Below are 17,706 nucleotides of genomic sequence, written 5' to 3' on the forward strand. Positions count from 1 at the left end.
TTGGGGATGCTTAAAGTGTGACAATCAGTGTTTAAAACAAAACTCACGCGGCAGGGACGCCTAAAGCGTCCTCCGACAGTTTTTTTTATATTGAAACCGCTCATTTATACAGTGAGCTATTTTCTTATTTGTTATTTTTTCTCGATTCAATTCAATAATTTTGTATTCCAAACTGTTAACATAATTTCTGTCTTTGTACTGTTTTGTTTTAAATATTAAATTCAGCATATAACCAGTGAAAAACTAAATCCGTGTCTTAAATTTCAATTGTCCACCGATAACTTTAAACTCATTAAAATAATTTCATTAATAAACTACCCAGCTATCAGCACACCAACCACAAGGAAAAGCAATATATTACTGAACCGTATTGTACAGAAGAACACCAACCGCATTTGAGGGACTCCAAGCAGCGGTCTTCCACTGCAGTGGAAAAAGTCACTAAAACTAATATTGTCTTTGCTCTTATATGTTCTGAAATAAATTAGATATTTTTTAATTGTACACTAATTGGGGCTTACATGTAAAGTATTTAAACTTAATTTACTTACATAGTCCACCTTCAATAAACGCGTACTTTCAATAATAAAAGTAAAAATCTGGCAATAAACGTATTTTTACAATAATGTGATATTTTTCTCTTTTTGGAGCGCACTCTAGCGGGCTAATTGTGCGTTTGATAAAGAATGATGCATATGTATTTTGTAGGAAATTTCATGATCTTTCATTTTCACATTTGGTAAAATTTAGTAGAATGTATAGTTTCCGAGTTATAAGCAAGAAACTGAAAAAAGTGCCAAAATTTTTATATTTTTTGCGTCTAGCTCAAAACGCACAAGGAATTTTTGTTGGATCTCTTCAGATTCGGATTCAGCGCCCCAAAAAACATAAAGTTAAGGAAAAAACTCGTAACAGTTATTTTTTGTAACGTAAGGTAGATTTCCACGACGAATTGACTGGACTATAATGCTTCCATGGAAACCAATTATTAATATTTAATTTCTGACAACAGCTGGAGTTTCAAAACAATGTTTGTTTCCCAAGTTAATCTTATGGAGAAATACGAACCTTTAAAGGGCCCCAGAGCCTCACTCTCTAATAATTTCTCTAAATACCCCCGCCGCAGCAAACCTGCAGACTAAGCGAATTTCAACTCGTCTGATTACATTTTTACTAAAATATTTCCATAAATAAGACTTATTATTCCCTATTTAAATAACATTAGATTTAACGAGTGCTTAGGTTTGCTGCTACGGGGAAGGTAAAAAGTGTTTTTTGACCATACGTCAATAGTATAGGATGAAATAAATAAATTTGCCAAATTTTATCAATATATACCCATAAACAAGTAAACTACAACATTTTCATTTTCTCCATAAGAATAACATGGGAATTTTTAATTACACTATTTTTGAATTTTCTCCGTGACCGTTAGGCATACAACAGGGCTTCAATATACTAAATTATTTCTTTTTTTAAGCTCTACAAAACGGTTTAGAAAGAAATCGCAAAATTTTTTGTTTTTAGGTTCAAAAATGGGAAAACCCCATTTTTACCCCATAAAACCCCCCATAAACCCCCATTCCCATGGTCCGATTATGCTGGATCGCGAACTCGTTCGAATAAATGTAGGTTTACACGTTTGTACCAAATTTCATCATAATCAGATCATTTTAGCGAATTTCCCTATAGGGAAGTAGCTATTACCGTAGGTCTCATGGTAAGACTTAGGCCCGGGACCGATTTACTTTTTCATTTTAATGTCCCCAGAGGCCAAAAACACCATTCGTTCAAATTTTTATATATGTACATATATATATATATATATATATATATATATATATAGGTATATATATAGATTTATATATATATAGGTATATATATAGATTTATATATATATATGTGTCCGTGAACACGATAACTTGAGTAATTTTTATCCGATTTTGATTACATTTGGTTTGAAGGTGTAAGGCGGGATAAACTTGAATGAGTTCGCGATCCAGCATGATCGGACCATGGGAACAGGGTTTTATGGGGGGTTTTATGGGGTAAAAATGGGTTTTTCTCACTTTTTACCCTCAAAACACAAAATTTCCCAATTTTTCTCTAAACCTTCTTAAAGAGCTTAAAAAAGCAAACAATTCAGTATATCAAAGTGTTTTTGTACGGTTATTGGTTACGGAGAAAACTAAAAAAATGGTAAATTTAAAATTCCCATGTTATTCTTATGGAGAATATTGTAAAATGTTGTAGTTTGCTTGTTTATGGATATATTTTGATCAAAGTTGGCAAATTTATTTATTTTATAGTAAGCTATCAATATTTTACTAAAAACACACTACTTTATTAGTTTCCTTGTAGCAGCAAACCTAGGTACTCGTTAAACCTAATAATGTTATTTAAATAGATCAATTGAAAATCAATTCGGACAAATAGAAATTCGCTTAGACGGCAGGTTTGCTGCGGCGGGGGTATTTGCTCGAGTTATCGCGCTAACGGACACATATATATATATATATGAATTTGAACGGATGGTGTTTTTGGCCTCTAGGGACCTCAAAATGAAAAATTAAATCGGTCTCGGGTCCAGGTCTTACCATGAGTACTACGGTAATAGCTTATTCCCTATATGGGAAATTCGCTAAAAGAAAGTTTCCTGCACAACTTCACGTTACGCTCTTTCCAATGACACCAAAACATGTCAATCAGTTCAGTAGTTTCGGAGGAGTAATTGTCACAAAAATCCTGCTTGCGTATTAAATAAGTATAGATTGACCTATCCTGCTTTCATATATACTCCTATTTTATTTCAGGAAAGCTTGTTGGAAGGTATTATGACAAAACTGGGAATCCGACAGGCTATCTTCACAAACTACAGCTGAAACTAGAAGAAGCAGATCGGGATGAGAAAGATAAGAATAAATACAAGCTGATGTATCCGCCTTGCAACGTAGAGTGGACTCCCGAGGAGGGCAGTCGAGTGTGGTGCTCTAAACGGAGGTACTGTGAACATAGTGTTTAACCTTCTGTATTGCTTAAGGAACTAGTTCATTCTTATTAGTTGAGAGTTATACGTTTCACAATGCTATTATATTTTTTTTAACTATGAATTTTTTATATGAACATGCATGCTATAATAAAGGTTGGTCAGGTTTCTTTATTTATACTCTCTGATTGTTATATCTACATATATAAATAAAATTAGAGTTTTTGTCCGTATATTGCTCAGAATTATATTTTTTGGTAATTTTACGTTTTATACATTAAAGAAGCCGAAACAAGTCTTATCTCAATTTCTGTCTGTCTGTTTGTCATGGCCCAAAAGGCATTTTACTCGGCCTTCTCCTGAAAATCAAGAGAATTGATCGGGATTCAAATACTAATAGTCTTTTTGTTGTCACTGGATTGGCGAGGGTGTCTTTAGCCATTAAAATATGGCCTCACTACTTTTGTAATAAAATAACAGGTGTTCAAAAATCCAATTTTGTGTGATTTTTTCAAGTTTTCTCTTAATGTTTACCACATGCGTCATTTATGAAATACTAACCATCTGTTTGGAAAATACGACATCGATGAAATAAAGAACAGTTGTTTGATTATTTTTTCTAACTGTCACTGATATGTTTACATTAATTGAACTTACTTAATTGACTATTGAAATGTTGTTTACAAATACTGCAACCATTTCCGATCACGTTTTGTAAGAAAAAATACAAAACCAAGTGAGATTAAAAACGTTGTGCCTTATATAACGGATTTAATTAATCGCAAGTGCAATAATGTGTAACTGTAAATAAAATTAAATTTCTAAGCATTATTCAGGTCGTTAACCGGAGATTCTGTGTGTGTGTAAATTGTACTTAAGTTTTGATAACCAGAAAAAAGACTCTGAATCAGTTTTGTATATGCCTGAGAAACTTAAATTTTTAAAATTATTGTCGCCAATAGCTTAAAAAACATGGTTTCCACTCATTCACAGCGCTTCGATGACTGTTGTGTGAAGTAAAAAATCACAACAGAAGTTTGATCGCTGATGTTGCAGCCATCTCGGAAGATCGTTATGATTTTGTTGTGATCCTAACAGAGGTTTACAGATGCTCCTAAACTCAATTTTCCAATGTTCACTTTCGGTTTCTACTCAACGCTATTGTACTGCCATCGTTGCACCGCCAATACGTCTATTAAAATTCATTGTTGTAGCCCCGTAACTCTAATATATAATATTTGGTGGTTTTACGTTACCTTTAATCAGATCCAAAAAACCTTCGTCAACGTGTAACATGTTTCGGCGAGCTGTCATAGTCAAACACTTCATTACATGAATATATATTAATTCCACTTATATAGCTTCGTTCTCATTACACATATAATATAGGTAGGTACATCAAATAACATTTACACACGACACGCACAATATATAAATAATTACCTTTAGTTTGATAGGCCTATCACGTGTATGCAACATTGCCGGTACACGAGCGGGAACAGACTGTCGGTGGAGGGTTCAAGTCAGCGCTATCTGAATGAATTATCTTCATTATCTGTTGTGGTCAGCTGATCAGATATGTTTCCTTGTTGTAGTATAGTGTTAAAAATTATATTCAAGTTAAACTAGAGTTTGTCATTCAGGATATGGTTGTTGAAATCCAGATTTTTATTGATTTATACATTTAAAATTGCTCCAAGACGTCCATTTTATTTCCATTTTGACAGTAATGTAGGACTTGCAGACCCGTGTTAATGTCATTCATATCCTGATTACTGTCAATACGGTGTTGGACAAAAATTGATTTATGTGTGTCTGCTCTCGGACAAAAATCAACTCCAGTAATCCTCTCTAATCCGGCACTTTTGACAGGTGAGGTCTTCCGCGATTGTGGCAAAATCATGAAAATCTCCCGCGGTCATGTAGACATTATCGTTGTCTTTGGCGATCACAGCAAAAATATGATCAACTCCCGCAACCGTGTAAACATTATCATTCATTCCTGTGGTCATGGAAACGTCATCGTCGTCTCGCGCGATTGCTGCAAAATCAGGAACATTTACTGCGGTTATTTAGACATTATCGTTGTCTTCCACGATTGCAGCAAAAATCTGATCAACTCCGGTGGCCGTGTAAACATTTTATCCATTCCGGCGGTGACAGAAACGTCATCGTCGTCTTGCGCGATCGCGGCAAAATCATGAACACTTCCCGCGGGCATTTATACATTACCGTTATCATCTTTCACTTCCGCGGTCACGGAAACGTCAACGTCGTCTTGGGCGATCGCAGCAAAAATCTGATCAACTCCCGTGGCCGCGTAAACATCATTATCCATTCCCGCGGTCACAGAAACGTCATTATCGTCTTGCGCTATAGTGTCAAAATCATGAACATCTCCCGTGGGTATGTAGACATTATCGTTGTCTACTGAAAGCACGGTAAAAATCTGTTTAAATCCCGTGGCCGTGTAAACATCATCATTCACTCCCGCTGTCACGGAAACGTCATCGTCATCTTGCGCGATCGAGGAAAAATCATGAACATCTTCCGCAGTCATGTAGACATTATCATTGTCTTCCGAGATTGTAGCAACAATCTGATCAACTCCCGCCGCCGTGTATACATCATCATCCAATCCCCGCGGTCACGGAAACGTCATCGTCGTCTCGTGAGATCTTGGCAAAATCAGGGATATCGACCTTGGTCATGTAGACAATATCGTTGTCTTCCGTGATTGCAGCAAAAAATCTGATTAACCCCTGTGGCCGTCAGGGCTAGAGATATACAAGGGCTGGCTCACTCCTTTGATGTTAGCGGTCGCCGCCTGATCCTACTTCCCCTCCCCCGCCCCTCCTCAGTGACGTTGCGCTGGTACATCGGTGCGAGCGGCGACGGTAGCCTAGCAGGGCAGTGCATAGCATATGTTGCCCATCGAAGTATATATAAATAACTATACTTCGATGATGTCGCCCGGCATCTACGTACATTTTGATAATTATTGTGTTTATAATCATGTAGTTTTATAATGTGATTTTTAAAGCGTGGTTTCATTAGCCCTCCAACTTGCAATGGGCAAACTTTGTAGTGGCAAGGCATTTTTGGCGATTTTGCAGTCATATTTTCGAAAATTCATATAAACTAAACCAACAGACCAAACCTATTGAACGTATATATATACTTTGAAGTGTTCGTAATGAAATGAAGAATTTGAAAATGGCAACAAAATGAATATTTAAAATATTGTAGAAAATATTTACAGTAGATAAAAAAATTGCTGTATGAACCAAAAATGTTTCATGTAAACTTCAAGATATAAAAATTGTTTGGAATTAATTTCTCTATAAGGAAATGTAAAAAGATTCCAATTACCCTTCATACAAAGTAATGGCCAAAAAACAATAAAATGACAAGTTTCACGATTTTGCACTACAAATTTAAAACAAAAACCAAATAAATGTATTATCAAGAGATAAAGTAAAAGTAAAATTTGTAGGCAATAATATTAGAGATCAAATGAAGTAAGAGTTGTACATGTAAAATTATCATTTCAATAAATGTTTATGACCTTTAATAAATGTTTATATTTGTCTAGAAAAAAAATTTGTTATTCACGCATGTATATTATTTTTAAAACATATAAACCCCACATACCAACTATATAAAATGAAAGGAAACGTATTCCCCTAAATGAATATACATAGTTATAAAGGCAAATATACATAAATAAATTATAGTTTTTTTCTAAAAAATGCTGCTGTGCCTTTTTCATTTGGCGATCAAATCATTTGTTCATTATGACGAAATGTTTCATAAACCTACTAAATGTAATGTCCCAGACATCAAATTAAGTAAGTTCATCCACATAAAACTGTTTACAAACTGAATATGTACAAATATACAACTAATAAATATGATTAAAGTGATAAAGTCACACCCGCGATATTCGTTGTTGGTAAACATAGTCAATGAAGTTAACAAAAAAGGCTAAAAATAGTGTCTCAAGTTTCTAAAAGTAATGTTACATTTCAGTCGAGGCACAACAAATAGGCTAATGAAATGAAATGAAATGAAATGTGTTTATTGTCTTGTGAGTTTATACAAATTATTGACAATGTCCAAAAACTGCTAAAACTAGCATAGTCAGTTAATTAATACAATATACAATATTTACAAGAATACTACACACAAGGAGACATGTTACAATACATACTTTAATATTACAACCAAATAATCTTATTGTTAAGAAAAATTTAAGGCGTTTGGAATAATGGAAGTTATTAAACCCCATAACCAACTAAATCCAACAGTAATTTGGTAAACTTGCTTGCTCTACTTAAAAGTTAATAAAAGGCATTCCAAAAAAATCTTTTAGAGAATAAAAAGGGTTGTTCAAAAGCCATTTGTAGAATTTAGATTTAAAAGTTTGTTTAGGATATTTTGTTATTAAATGTATTAGCTTGTTGTATATTTTTAGTGAGATTACAATATGACTTTTAAGAGTTTTAGACAGTCTAAAAAAATCTATGTTAGCAACGTTTTTATTCCTTGTATTATGAACATGAGAATTTTGTTTGATAAGGTCAGGATTTTTTTAAATATATGATACAGAGTCAAATATATAAATGTTAATTACTGTTGGAATTTGTAGCTGAATGAACAGGGGTTTGCAGTGATCCTGTAGGGGTTCACAAGATATGATTCTAACTAACTTCTTTTGTAAGACTAAAATGTCCTCTATCCTACTGCAATTTCCGTAAAAGATAATATTGTATCTGAAAATGGATTGGAAATAAGCAAAGTAGGCTGTTTTAATATAATTTTGATCTCTACAATGTATTAGTTTAGTTATAAGACAAATCACCCTTGACAGCTTAGAACTTATGTAATCTATATGATCTCTCCAAGAAAGCTTCTTATAAATACCAAGAAATAATTCACAGGGTCTAAGGCTAAAAATAATTTTTTGAGTTTTATCTTTGTTTAAGAGGAAGCCATTAGATTCAAACCAAATAGAAGCTTCATTGATTGAGTTTTGAGCTAACTCTTGAAGTTGTTTAAGATCGGGATTAATATTTAAAAATGTTGTATCATCTGCATACAAATAAGTTTTACGGTTAATGGCCCAGCGAAGAGACTTCCTAGCCACCTTGTAAGCGTCAGACTTAAGACGTCTATCTTCAGGTTCTCTGGCCCTGGTAGCAAGACGTCTGGCTCTCAATGCTGCCCGTCGCAATTCTGCAATCTCGGTTGTCCACCAGTACACAGGTCGCTTATCGCACCGGGATCTTCTGCAAGGCATTGACTCATCGCAGGCCGAGACTATCAGCCTCATCAATGATGTAACTGATGTCTCTGCGTGAGCCACGCCAGATGCAGCAGGTACCACTGGCTCTCCCCGTAGTATAACTTCGGTGAATTTGGCCACGTCCAGTTTTTTGGTGTTCCACCGAACGGGCACCTGCCGAAACACGGTAGCTTGTCTCTGATGACTATCCAGGACATCAAAAATGATGTACTGGTGGTCACTGGCCGTATAATCTTCAGGACTCTCCAGGCTCGTATCCTCGGCAAGAGGGACTCAGATGCAAGAGTGATGTCTGGGATCGTTCCCCTCATTCCGGGACACTGGAAAGTTGGCGTGTTGCCCTCGTTTATGACAAGTCCAGCCCTGGCAGCAAAGTCCAGGATGTACTTCCCCCGGGAATTAGTGAGAGTCATTCCCCACTCGACAGCCCTAGCATTGAAATCCCCGCTACGACAACGTACCCGGTGGTTCGCGCACGCTCTCTTCCAGGCGGTCTATCTTTCCACGAAAGTCACGGATGGGGGTGAGGTATACACTAAAGTAAGTGACATCCCCGCACCGGGCCCAAACGAATCCTCGGCTCTTCGCGTGACTTCTCACTTGCACTTTAGCTGTATTACGAACCCAGAACGCAGCAGTACCAAGCGTATCGGGGAACCAAAAAGATGGGTCCCTGTCCCGGTACTGGTACTGTTCGCTGACCAAGAGTGCGTCAACACCGTGTTCGAGGGCAGGACAGCTCTAAATAGTAACTGAAAGTATGAGGCTTACTTGAATGTTTCAAACCCATGACTATTCTATGAAAATTTAATACTTGTTGAATGCCAAGTTAAAACGTTTTAATTAATGCATTCAGTTTTGAGGTTTATATTTTGTATTAAATTTAAAATGTACCTATTTTTGTGTGGAGTCTTTGAAAATTTGAGTAGTTGTAACTAGTTAACAAATATTAAATCCAATGTCTAAGTTTGTACATAACAAAGTACCATTTGCATTCATTTGATACCTAAAATTTAATGTCTGGGTGTGTATGGTCTTTAAAAACGTAAAAGTAAATGTTTGTATTAAAATGTGTTTGCACACCTTTTATATTTTGACCCAAACCCCCAGTTTCTTATTTATACAAAATAAGTAAAATACAGGGTCCGGCAAAAAAACCTCCCCGGTTTGAGCAAGCCACCACGTGAGTACGCCGTAGCGGCGTACGTGCCATTTTCTTCAGTGTTTGCCATGGCTTGGCTCGATGAGCATTGAAGGAAACGCCTGCCTTTTATTTATTTATTTGTAATAGTCATACTTCAGATGATGTGAATGTTGTTTTTACTATCAGCTGTCTGTTTTTTGTTTGTCCAAAATTTTGTTCCTTGTAAAGATTTTGAGAAATAAATTTTCTTATTTTTATAGTTTAAATTCGTTTTTTGTCGTAGTTATACTCAGATTACCCTTAAACACCTCCACTTGGGAGAATAATTCAAGAGGTTATGGTCGCCAGCATCGTTTTATGTACATAACAGTGTTGGGAAATCTAGTCTACTTTGTACATGGTAAGAACAATTTATTCTAACACAATTTTCTGTCTCATGAGTATTTTTTTGGAATATCTTTCGATCAAGTTCGTCCAGCTCTACAAATGGAATACGTGAAAGGTATAAAACCATTGAAAGGAGCAGAAGATTGGCCGATGTGGAAAGATCGAGTGTTGGGCGTTCTAGAGTTGTTAGACGCTGTTGATATCGTCGAGGGAAAGAGAGAATAGCCTACCCTCTCTGAGCCTCCGACTAAAGCCGAAAAGGAAGAGCTTTAGAATTCAACAAATCCATGACTCAGGCAAAATAGTAATTTCTCAGTGCGTTAGCGATGATCTACATCAACGTATTTCTGTAAGATTATCAGCTAAGGAAGTGTGGGGCACTTTGGTCGAGCAGTTCGATAACAAGGCCTAAGACCAGTTGTTTCGTCAGTGTTCAAATTTCTTCAGTATGGAATTGGATGATACCAAGGATGCCCCAACCGTGCTTTCAAGATTGAAGAATCAAAACCGGGAATTTGCAGCTGGCCTCAAAACGCATAACATCCAAACAGTCGAAGATTTTCTTGAGCTCCTTTGTGTGTCAAAGGTGTTACACATTTTGCCGAGCGTTTTGAATCGTTCAAGTCTAGCTACTTACTTAAACGAGAGCAAGAAACTTGCAGAGCGTTCATACTCAACCATGTCTGGTATGTTCCTGACGTTTCTCGGAACTTGGTGTCCATACTCGCAGCTCATGATCGAAACCCTAATAGGAGGTTTTAATCGACTAATGCTGTGTGTCGGTTCACTATTAACGAACAAACTGTATTCAAAGGTACTCCAAACTGTGGTGGAACTTTGTATCGTGCCTCATTTCACACAGTTCAACCGTCTGAGGTTTGCGCTAATGCAGCAGAAGACAATCACATTCTGCAGTTATATCATGAGCGCTGGGGTCACATGGATAAACGCTATGTCCGATCGAAGCTCGAATCCGAAATGGGTATCAAAGTGCCAGGCAACTACGAGATCTGCAAACTGTGTCAGTTCGGAAAGGCACACTGTCTACCATTCGGAACACGAGAACGCCCCTCAGCCCCCGGTGAGTTGTTATCCGGTGATGTTTGCGGCCCATTTGACCCATTCTTTGGAGGTCGCCGATACTTGATCATCAAAAAAGACCACTTTTCAAGGTACCGATACTGTTTTGTCGCAAGGAAAAAATCTGCTGTGAAGGAAGCGTTGCGCGAAGTGTTGGCTAAAGCACGCACAATTAGTCATCACGTCAGAGAGTTTCTCAGCAACAACGGTGGTGAGTTTGACAACGCTGAAGTTTGTCAAATTCTCAGAGAATATGGTGTAAACCAACATATGACAGCGCCATATACACCCAAACAAAATGGTGCTGTGGAGAGAGAGAACATAACAATCGTCGAAATGGCCCGGACTTTCAAGTACACCAATCCAAATGTAACATTTTCTGCAGCGATCTGGGCGGAACTTGTCATCACTGCCGGCTACGTTTTGAACTGAGTGGGAAAGTCAGCAGTTGCCAACTAATCACCTTTTGAGCTCTGGTTTGGTCAAAAGCCGAGGATCAAACATCTGCGAGTGGTCAGTTCAAAGTGCTACGTCCATGTTCCTGTTCAGAGGAGGCAAAAATGGACAGGAAAGCTGTGGTTGTTTACTTGGTTGGATATGATGGCAAAGAACGATATCGAATCTATGTTCCAGAGAGAAGAGATATTGTAGTTGCTCGTGACGTAGTTTTTCAAGAAATTGTTGGAGACTGTGACAAGAAAGTTGAGTGGCCTATCAAGATTGAGAAAACCAATGACGTCGAAGAAGATTGGCAAGAAGTTGAAGAGACTATTGATAAGCCTAGTTCTCCAGTGAAGGGTGATGATGAGCCTGTCAAGTAGCAGTGATAGTGAAGATGCAGAGTTATCCAACAATCCTGCAACCCGGCACTCGACTCAGGAAAGAAGGCAACCCAAGTGTCTAACTTTGCCGGAGTTCTTCTTGTTGACGATGAACCTAAGTCTTACACTGAAGCCATCAGTTCAGAGGATAGTGCTGAATGGAAAACAGCAATGGCCAAAGATGTGGCATCCATGCATACACACGGTGCATGGGAATTGACCGAACTCCTTCCGGGAAAAAAGACTGTCAACAAGTGGGTCTACCGAATAAAGCGCAATTCTGATGGAAGTGTTGACAAATATCAAGCAAAATTGGTCATCAAAGGATGTGCGCAAAGACCTGATATTGATTATGCTGAAACCTTCAGCCCGGTTGCTTGTCTGGAGGTCGTTCGATCAATATTGTCCATTGCAGCTGTTGAGAAGATGGTTCTATGGCAGTTTGACGTCTCAACTGCGTTCTTGTACGGAGACGTTGAAGAAGAGATTTTATGAAGACACCTGAAAGATATTCAGATAGGACAAATCGTGTTTGTTGTCTCAAACGCAGCTTATATGGCCTGAAACAGGCACCTCGATGCTGGAATAAACAGTTTGACGACTTCATGAAAGGCTTAAGATTTCGACAGAGCCTTGAAAATCCCTGTGTCTAAATTTGTCCTACCCCTGCTGGAAAAATCATCGTTGCACTCTTATGTTGATGACAGATTAGTCGCAGCGACTAGTCAGACTGAAATAGACTTATATATTTGGCAGCTTCGTTCACAATTTGAAATTGTTGCTAAAGGAGTGTCATACTTTCTCGAACTCAAAATTTCTCAAAGTGATGGTGATATATTGGTCTGCCAATCAGCGTATATCAAGAAGATCATTTCTCGATTCAACATGGATGGATGCAAGCCAGTACTTACTCCCATAGAGAAGCTCACTGCTCAAACACCAGGGAAAGCCTCCGATTTTCCATACCGGTCGGCAGTTGGAGCCCTACTTTATGTTGCTAAATCAATCATTAATGTTGCTCGTGGTACTCGTTTTGTTGTATTTAGTGTAAGTGTTCTATCACGTCACTTAGAAAATCCTACACAAGATGATGTCACACAAGCAAAGCGTGTTATACGCTATTTGGCCGGCACTGTGGACCAGAAGCTAGTGTACCAATCTAAACCTAAAACACGTCTACTGGAGTGCTATTGTGACGCGGACTTTGCTGGTTGTCCAACTACAAAAAATTCCCGCAGGGGGCCCATGCTTGCGTGAGTACGTGACCTGGCGACCACGCCAACCCTAGCTCTTGACCCCCAGAGGGGAGGTAACTGTCCGGTGTTGGAACCAGCGCTCAGGTAGACCACAGTTATGGACGACTGGATGTGCCAGCCCCTTCGGGGAAGCCCCCAGTGACATTCCATCATCCAGGTTGGTGGGGTGTTCAGCTCTCAGTGATGCCGCTTTTTGCCGCCTCTCCTCATCTGCCTGTGGCTGTGGTTCTTGGGATTAGTCCTGCCTGATGTGTATGACTAACATTATGTGTGGAATATCCTCGGCTCTGGAAGTAGCCTCTTCCTGGGAGGTGAAAGTCGGGCAAGTAAGCCCCCACTGAAGGGGAGGTAACCGTCCGGTGTTGGAATCGGCATTTCAAGTAGGCCATAGTCATGGATGTCTGGTAAGCGCCAGCCCCTTAGGGGGAGCCTCCAGTGACACTCCTCCATCCAGGTTGGTGGGGTGTTTAGCTCTCGGAGAGGTGGAAGTGCGCCATCAATCTCCCATCTACCTGTGACTATGGTTCTTTGGGCTTCAGCCTGCTTGCTCTGTGCGACCAGCATTCTGTGGGGCAAATCCTCGACTTTAGAAGTAGCCTTTCTTGGAGGTGAAATCGGGCAAGTACCCGTAAGCTCACGGGGACACTCTAGGGGAACGTAACTTTCCGCAGTGTGAGGGTAACGGCTGGGCGCACTCCATTAGCCAATCCCTGTCTCTGAGGTCGGAAGGTATGGTTATCTAGAGTGTGGGGGGTTTTCTCTGGAACCTCAATTGAGTTAAGGGTGTCGCCACCTTTGGTGGATAGGTTCATCCGGGTGAGTCCCACTTCTAAACCCGCCTCCTTTTGGGAAACCCCGAGGGCCTGGCAGTGATGTTGGGTTTGATGGGCAAACGAAGTAGATCGGGTGTTGGGATCAAGCCCGCTAGGGGTAACTGGGGATCCATCGCCCTGGGTATCACTGGTTTCCCAGCAATGGGATGGCCTCGATCGGGTAGTGGTGGAAATGGGGGGTTGGGGTCCCCTTCCTCCTGGTTTTGATGGCGGGTTTTGGCCTGTCAGGGATTGGATAGGTCCCGAGTGTTGCTTGCACTAAATGTGTCAGGGCATTTCATTATGGGCCTTCAGGTTTTGTACCTGCTGGTTCCAGGTGGAGTGACGCTTAACCAAGTAGCCAGTATCCCTGGTTAGGATTGAGGGGCAACCCTGATGACCTTAAGTCATCCGTCCATGGTGTGCCAAGGTTGGTGCGTATGTTCCGGCCTACACCATGGGGCCCGGGTATATTTAATTAGAGGTACCGGGTTGTAGTTGAGGGGCTTCGGCTCTTTCGACAAAACAAAATGGAAATGGAAATGTCCAACTACAATGCGTTCACCAAGTAGAGTTATTATTAAATATGCGGGTGCAGCTATCACTTGGCTTACTCATCGTCAGGAGTTAGTTGCAGACTCAACTTGTGAAGCTGAAATCATTGCAGCTAATCTTGGTTCAAAATAAACAATCTGGATTTCTCGTTTGTTCGAACTTATAGGTTTGTCTGCTGTTCCTAACTGAAAGTTGACAAAGAATCAGCAAGAAAACTCTGTGAAAACCCTGAGTTTCACTTTCGTACAAAACATATTCAGCGGAAGTACCTTTTCATTCGAGAAAGGATAAATATAGGTATGCTGACTGTAAAGCACATCATTTTGGAATCTCAACTAGCAGATATACTAACTAAGCCTATACCTCGACCAAGACTTCAAGTTCTACGAGAAAATCTTGGACTCTCGGCATGACTATGCTAATAAGGGAAAGTGTTGAAAATGCCTGCCTTTTTTATTTATTTGTAATAGTCATACTTCATATGATGTAAATGTTGTTTTTACTATCAGCTGTCTGTTTTTTGTTTGTCCAAAATTTTGTTCCTTGCAAAGATTGTTGAGAAATACATTTGCTTATTTTTATAGTTTAAATTCGTTTTTCGTCGTAGTTATACTTAGATTATCCTTAAACACCTCCACTTAAAAGAATAATTCAAGAAGCATCAGGCGATTGTTGTGGAGGAGTTTATTAAAAATGGCGTTTCTGTGATTTCTACTCAACAAGCGTTTCGGATTCGATTCGACCTTGGCCGACGTGAGAGTGTTCCTGATACGAAAACTATTAGACTATGGGTGTTAAACTTTGACAAACAGGGTCAGCACTAAAAATAAAACCAACTGGCCGACCTGGATTCTATTCCAGGCGAGGCCCTTGGAATAGAATCCCAGGGCCGCAATGTGCGTTCGAATTGTCGATGATCATGTGTCATGCAGTTCACACGTCAACGCGCGTTTAGCTGCGTTTTTCATCGACCAACGAGCCAAGTGATCCACCATTCAGGGTAATATTTCCACCAGATTTTCATCTAGGTAATGTTAGCTTGTAACCGATCGTTATATGTGGCAAATCAGTCTTGAAACCGAATGTTTCAGTTAGGCTGGGTCCGCGCTACAAAGTATAAATAACTTCGCGCTCAGTTAGATCGATGACATTAGACCATGTACCAACTAATATCTATACCTATAAAAGAGGAACTATATATATATATATATATATATATATATATATATATATATATATATATATACCTTATATATATACCTTTTATATATATATATATATATATATATATATATATATGTACGTTATGGTCTCCAAAACCGCTCAGATTGACAGTTTGTAATAATTCTTTCAGGCATTATCAAGCATCTTTCAAGCATAGTTTGTGTGAAGTTTGGTGCAGATCCGTCAAAAGGGCTCCGCCCCAGAGGGTTTTAAGTGGGCCAGTGTCAGACTTTTTGAACTACAATGTTAACAAACAAATATAATTTAAAAGCTGATGTTTACTTTCACCAACTTTTTGGTAGGTTTGAATAATCACAACATTCTGTATTTGTCATGATTTGAAATAGTGTCACAATGTTTCCACAGAGTGCAGCACAGAAAAATATTTTCTTTTAATCTCAACAACATTTAAATTCTCCAATGTTAAATATGTGAACATAAAAACCTTTATCAAAGTATTATAAACAATAAAAGGGGTGGCAATGCCTTAATATTTTTATCTTTTGTTCTATACCCACACAATCTAACATAAATTATTAGTGAATAATAATCGTGCGTGCTATCTCGGGTATTCAAATGCCTCTCAATTTGTCATTAACCTACCACATTACTGTCGTTAAAAGAAAGAACTCAAATAATACTAATGCGAAACTTAAATCCACCGAAGCTGTGCAACGTTACCAGACTGACGATTAAAAAAATGACACCAAAATTGATTGAAGCAAAAATTATCAGTGGAAAGTTTAAAGGAGAAATAGTCTTAATCCCAAGAATAGTGATGATTTCGTCCGAATTACCCTTAACTACAATTTCCTTTGTATCTTGCTTTTGCAATCACCATTATAAGGCACTAGGGCAATCCCTGACTATTGTTGGTTTAAATTTAGAAAATGCATGCTTTTCACAGGAACAGCTGTATGTAGTGTACACGTGGTAGTAGGTACGCCTAAAAACTTATATATTTATACACCTAATGAAAAAACAAAAAAACATTGTTTATCCACTGGCAATTAAGTAAAATATTTTATTTTTATTTTTGGTATACACTTGTATTATTCATCGCAAAGAACAAATTACCATTTAAAATAATAGTTGTTAGGCGCAGAAATGCGTGCCGTGTATTTAATATATTTGTTTTCATATTATGTTAACAAAGCAGCAGAGTAGTAAATAATTAAGGTATTATTTTACAGTGGTGGAATAGAGCGAGACTGGATTGGTGTACCAAGAAAGTTTTATGAACCTGGAGGCAGTTCTTATCGATGTGCTTGCGTTAACAATGCTGATCTTCCTCAAGTTATATCACCTGAAACAGGGAAAGTAAGATCAAAGAACATCGAAGAATACGAGGACTGTCATCCTAAATCTAGCAGTTGTTTTGTGGATGCAGACTAATTTGTTTAGTTCTTACACAACTAGATTGAATAATTCTTAGTTTTATTAATAGCTTTGTAAGCTTAAAGACCATGCTGTATCAACCCACGGAAAAAAGGGGAGAGTCGTGAACACGATAACTTGTGTAATGTTTGTCCGATTTTGATGAAATTTGGTTTCAAGGTGTAAGGCGGGATAAACTTGAATGAGTTTGCGAACCAGCATGATCGGACCATGGAAACGGAGTTTTACGGGGGGTTTTATAGGGTAAAAATTGGGTTTTCTCATTTTTGACCATAAAAAAAAGTTTTCAAATTTCTCTCTTGACCATTTTAAAGAGCTTAAAAAGACAAATAATTTAGTATATCAAAGTGTTTTTGTATGGTTTTTGGTAACGGATGAAATTCCAAAAATTGTTAATTTGAAATTCCCATGGAGAATATTGTAAAATCTTGTAGTTTGCTTGTTTATGGATATATTTTGATCAAACTTGGCAAATTGATTTATTTTATACTGTACTGAGCTATTAATATTTTACTAAAAAACACATTTTATTAGTTTCCTTGTAGCAGCAAACCTATTTACTCGTTAAAACAAATGTTATTTAAATCCATTTAATTGAAAATTAATTCAGACAAATGGAAATTCAAAGTCTGCAGGTTTGCTGCGGCAAGGGTATTTTACCTTTTTACGCTCCTTTCACACTATACATTTTTCGCAGTCCGGTTAAAAATTGTAACGGGAATTTTATTAGTACTG

At 38.2% G+C, this 17,706-nt stretch overlaps 1 protein-coding gene and 1 pseudogene across 2 annotated transcripts in view; one reads left to right on the forward strand and one right to left on the reverse strand.

Annotated features, from left to right (window-relative positions):
• Positions 1-17,372, forward strand: part of LOC128987860 (neuferricin-like) — a 44,376-nt gene extending 27,004 nt beyond the window's left edge. For both annotated transcript variants that reach the window (XM_054408920.1, XM_054408919.1), the window contains 2 exons: positions 2,814-3,000; positions 16,767-17,372. In XM_054408920.1, coding sequence (XP_054264895.1) covers positions 2,814-3,000; positions 16,767-16,968 — 389 coding nt within the window. In that variant the 3' untranslated portion in view covers positions 16,969-17,372. The remainder of the gene's footprint in view (positions 1-2,813; positions 3,001-16,766) is intronic.
• On the reverse strand, positions 15,197-15,352 carry LOC128988218 (5.8S ribosomal RNA; annotated as a pseudogene).
• Positions 17,373-17,706: the final 334 nt, after the last annotated feature.

This window comes from Macrosteles quadrilineatus, unplaced genomic scaffold, assembly GCF_028750875.1.
Source record: "Macrosteles quadrilineatus isolate MER2022 unplaced genomic scaffold, UCM_ALF_1.0 Scaffold_2__2_contigs__length_208266976, whole genome shotgun sequence".
In the NCBI taxonomy this organism is placed as follows: domain Eukaryota; kingdom Metazoa; phylum Arthropoda; class Insecta; order Hemiptera; family Cicadellidae; genus Macrosteles; species Macrosteles quadrilineatus.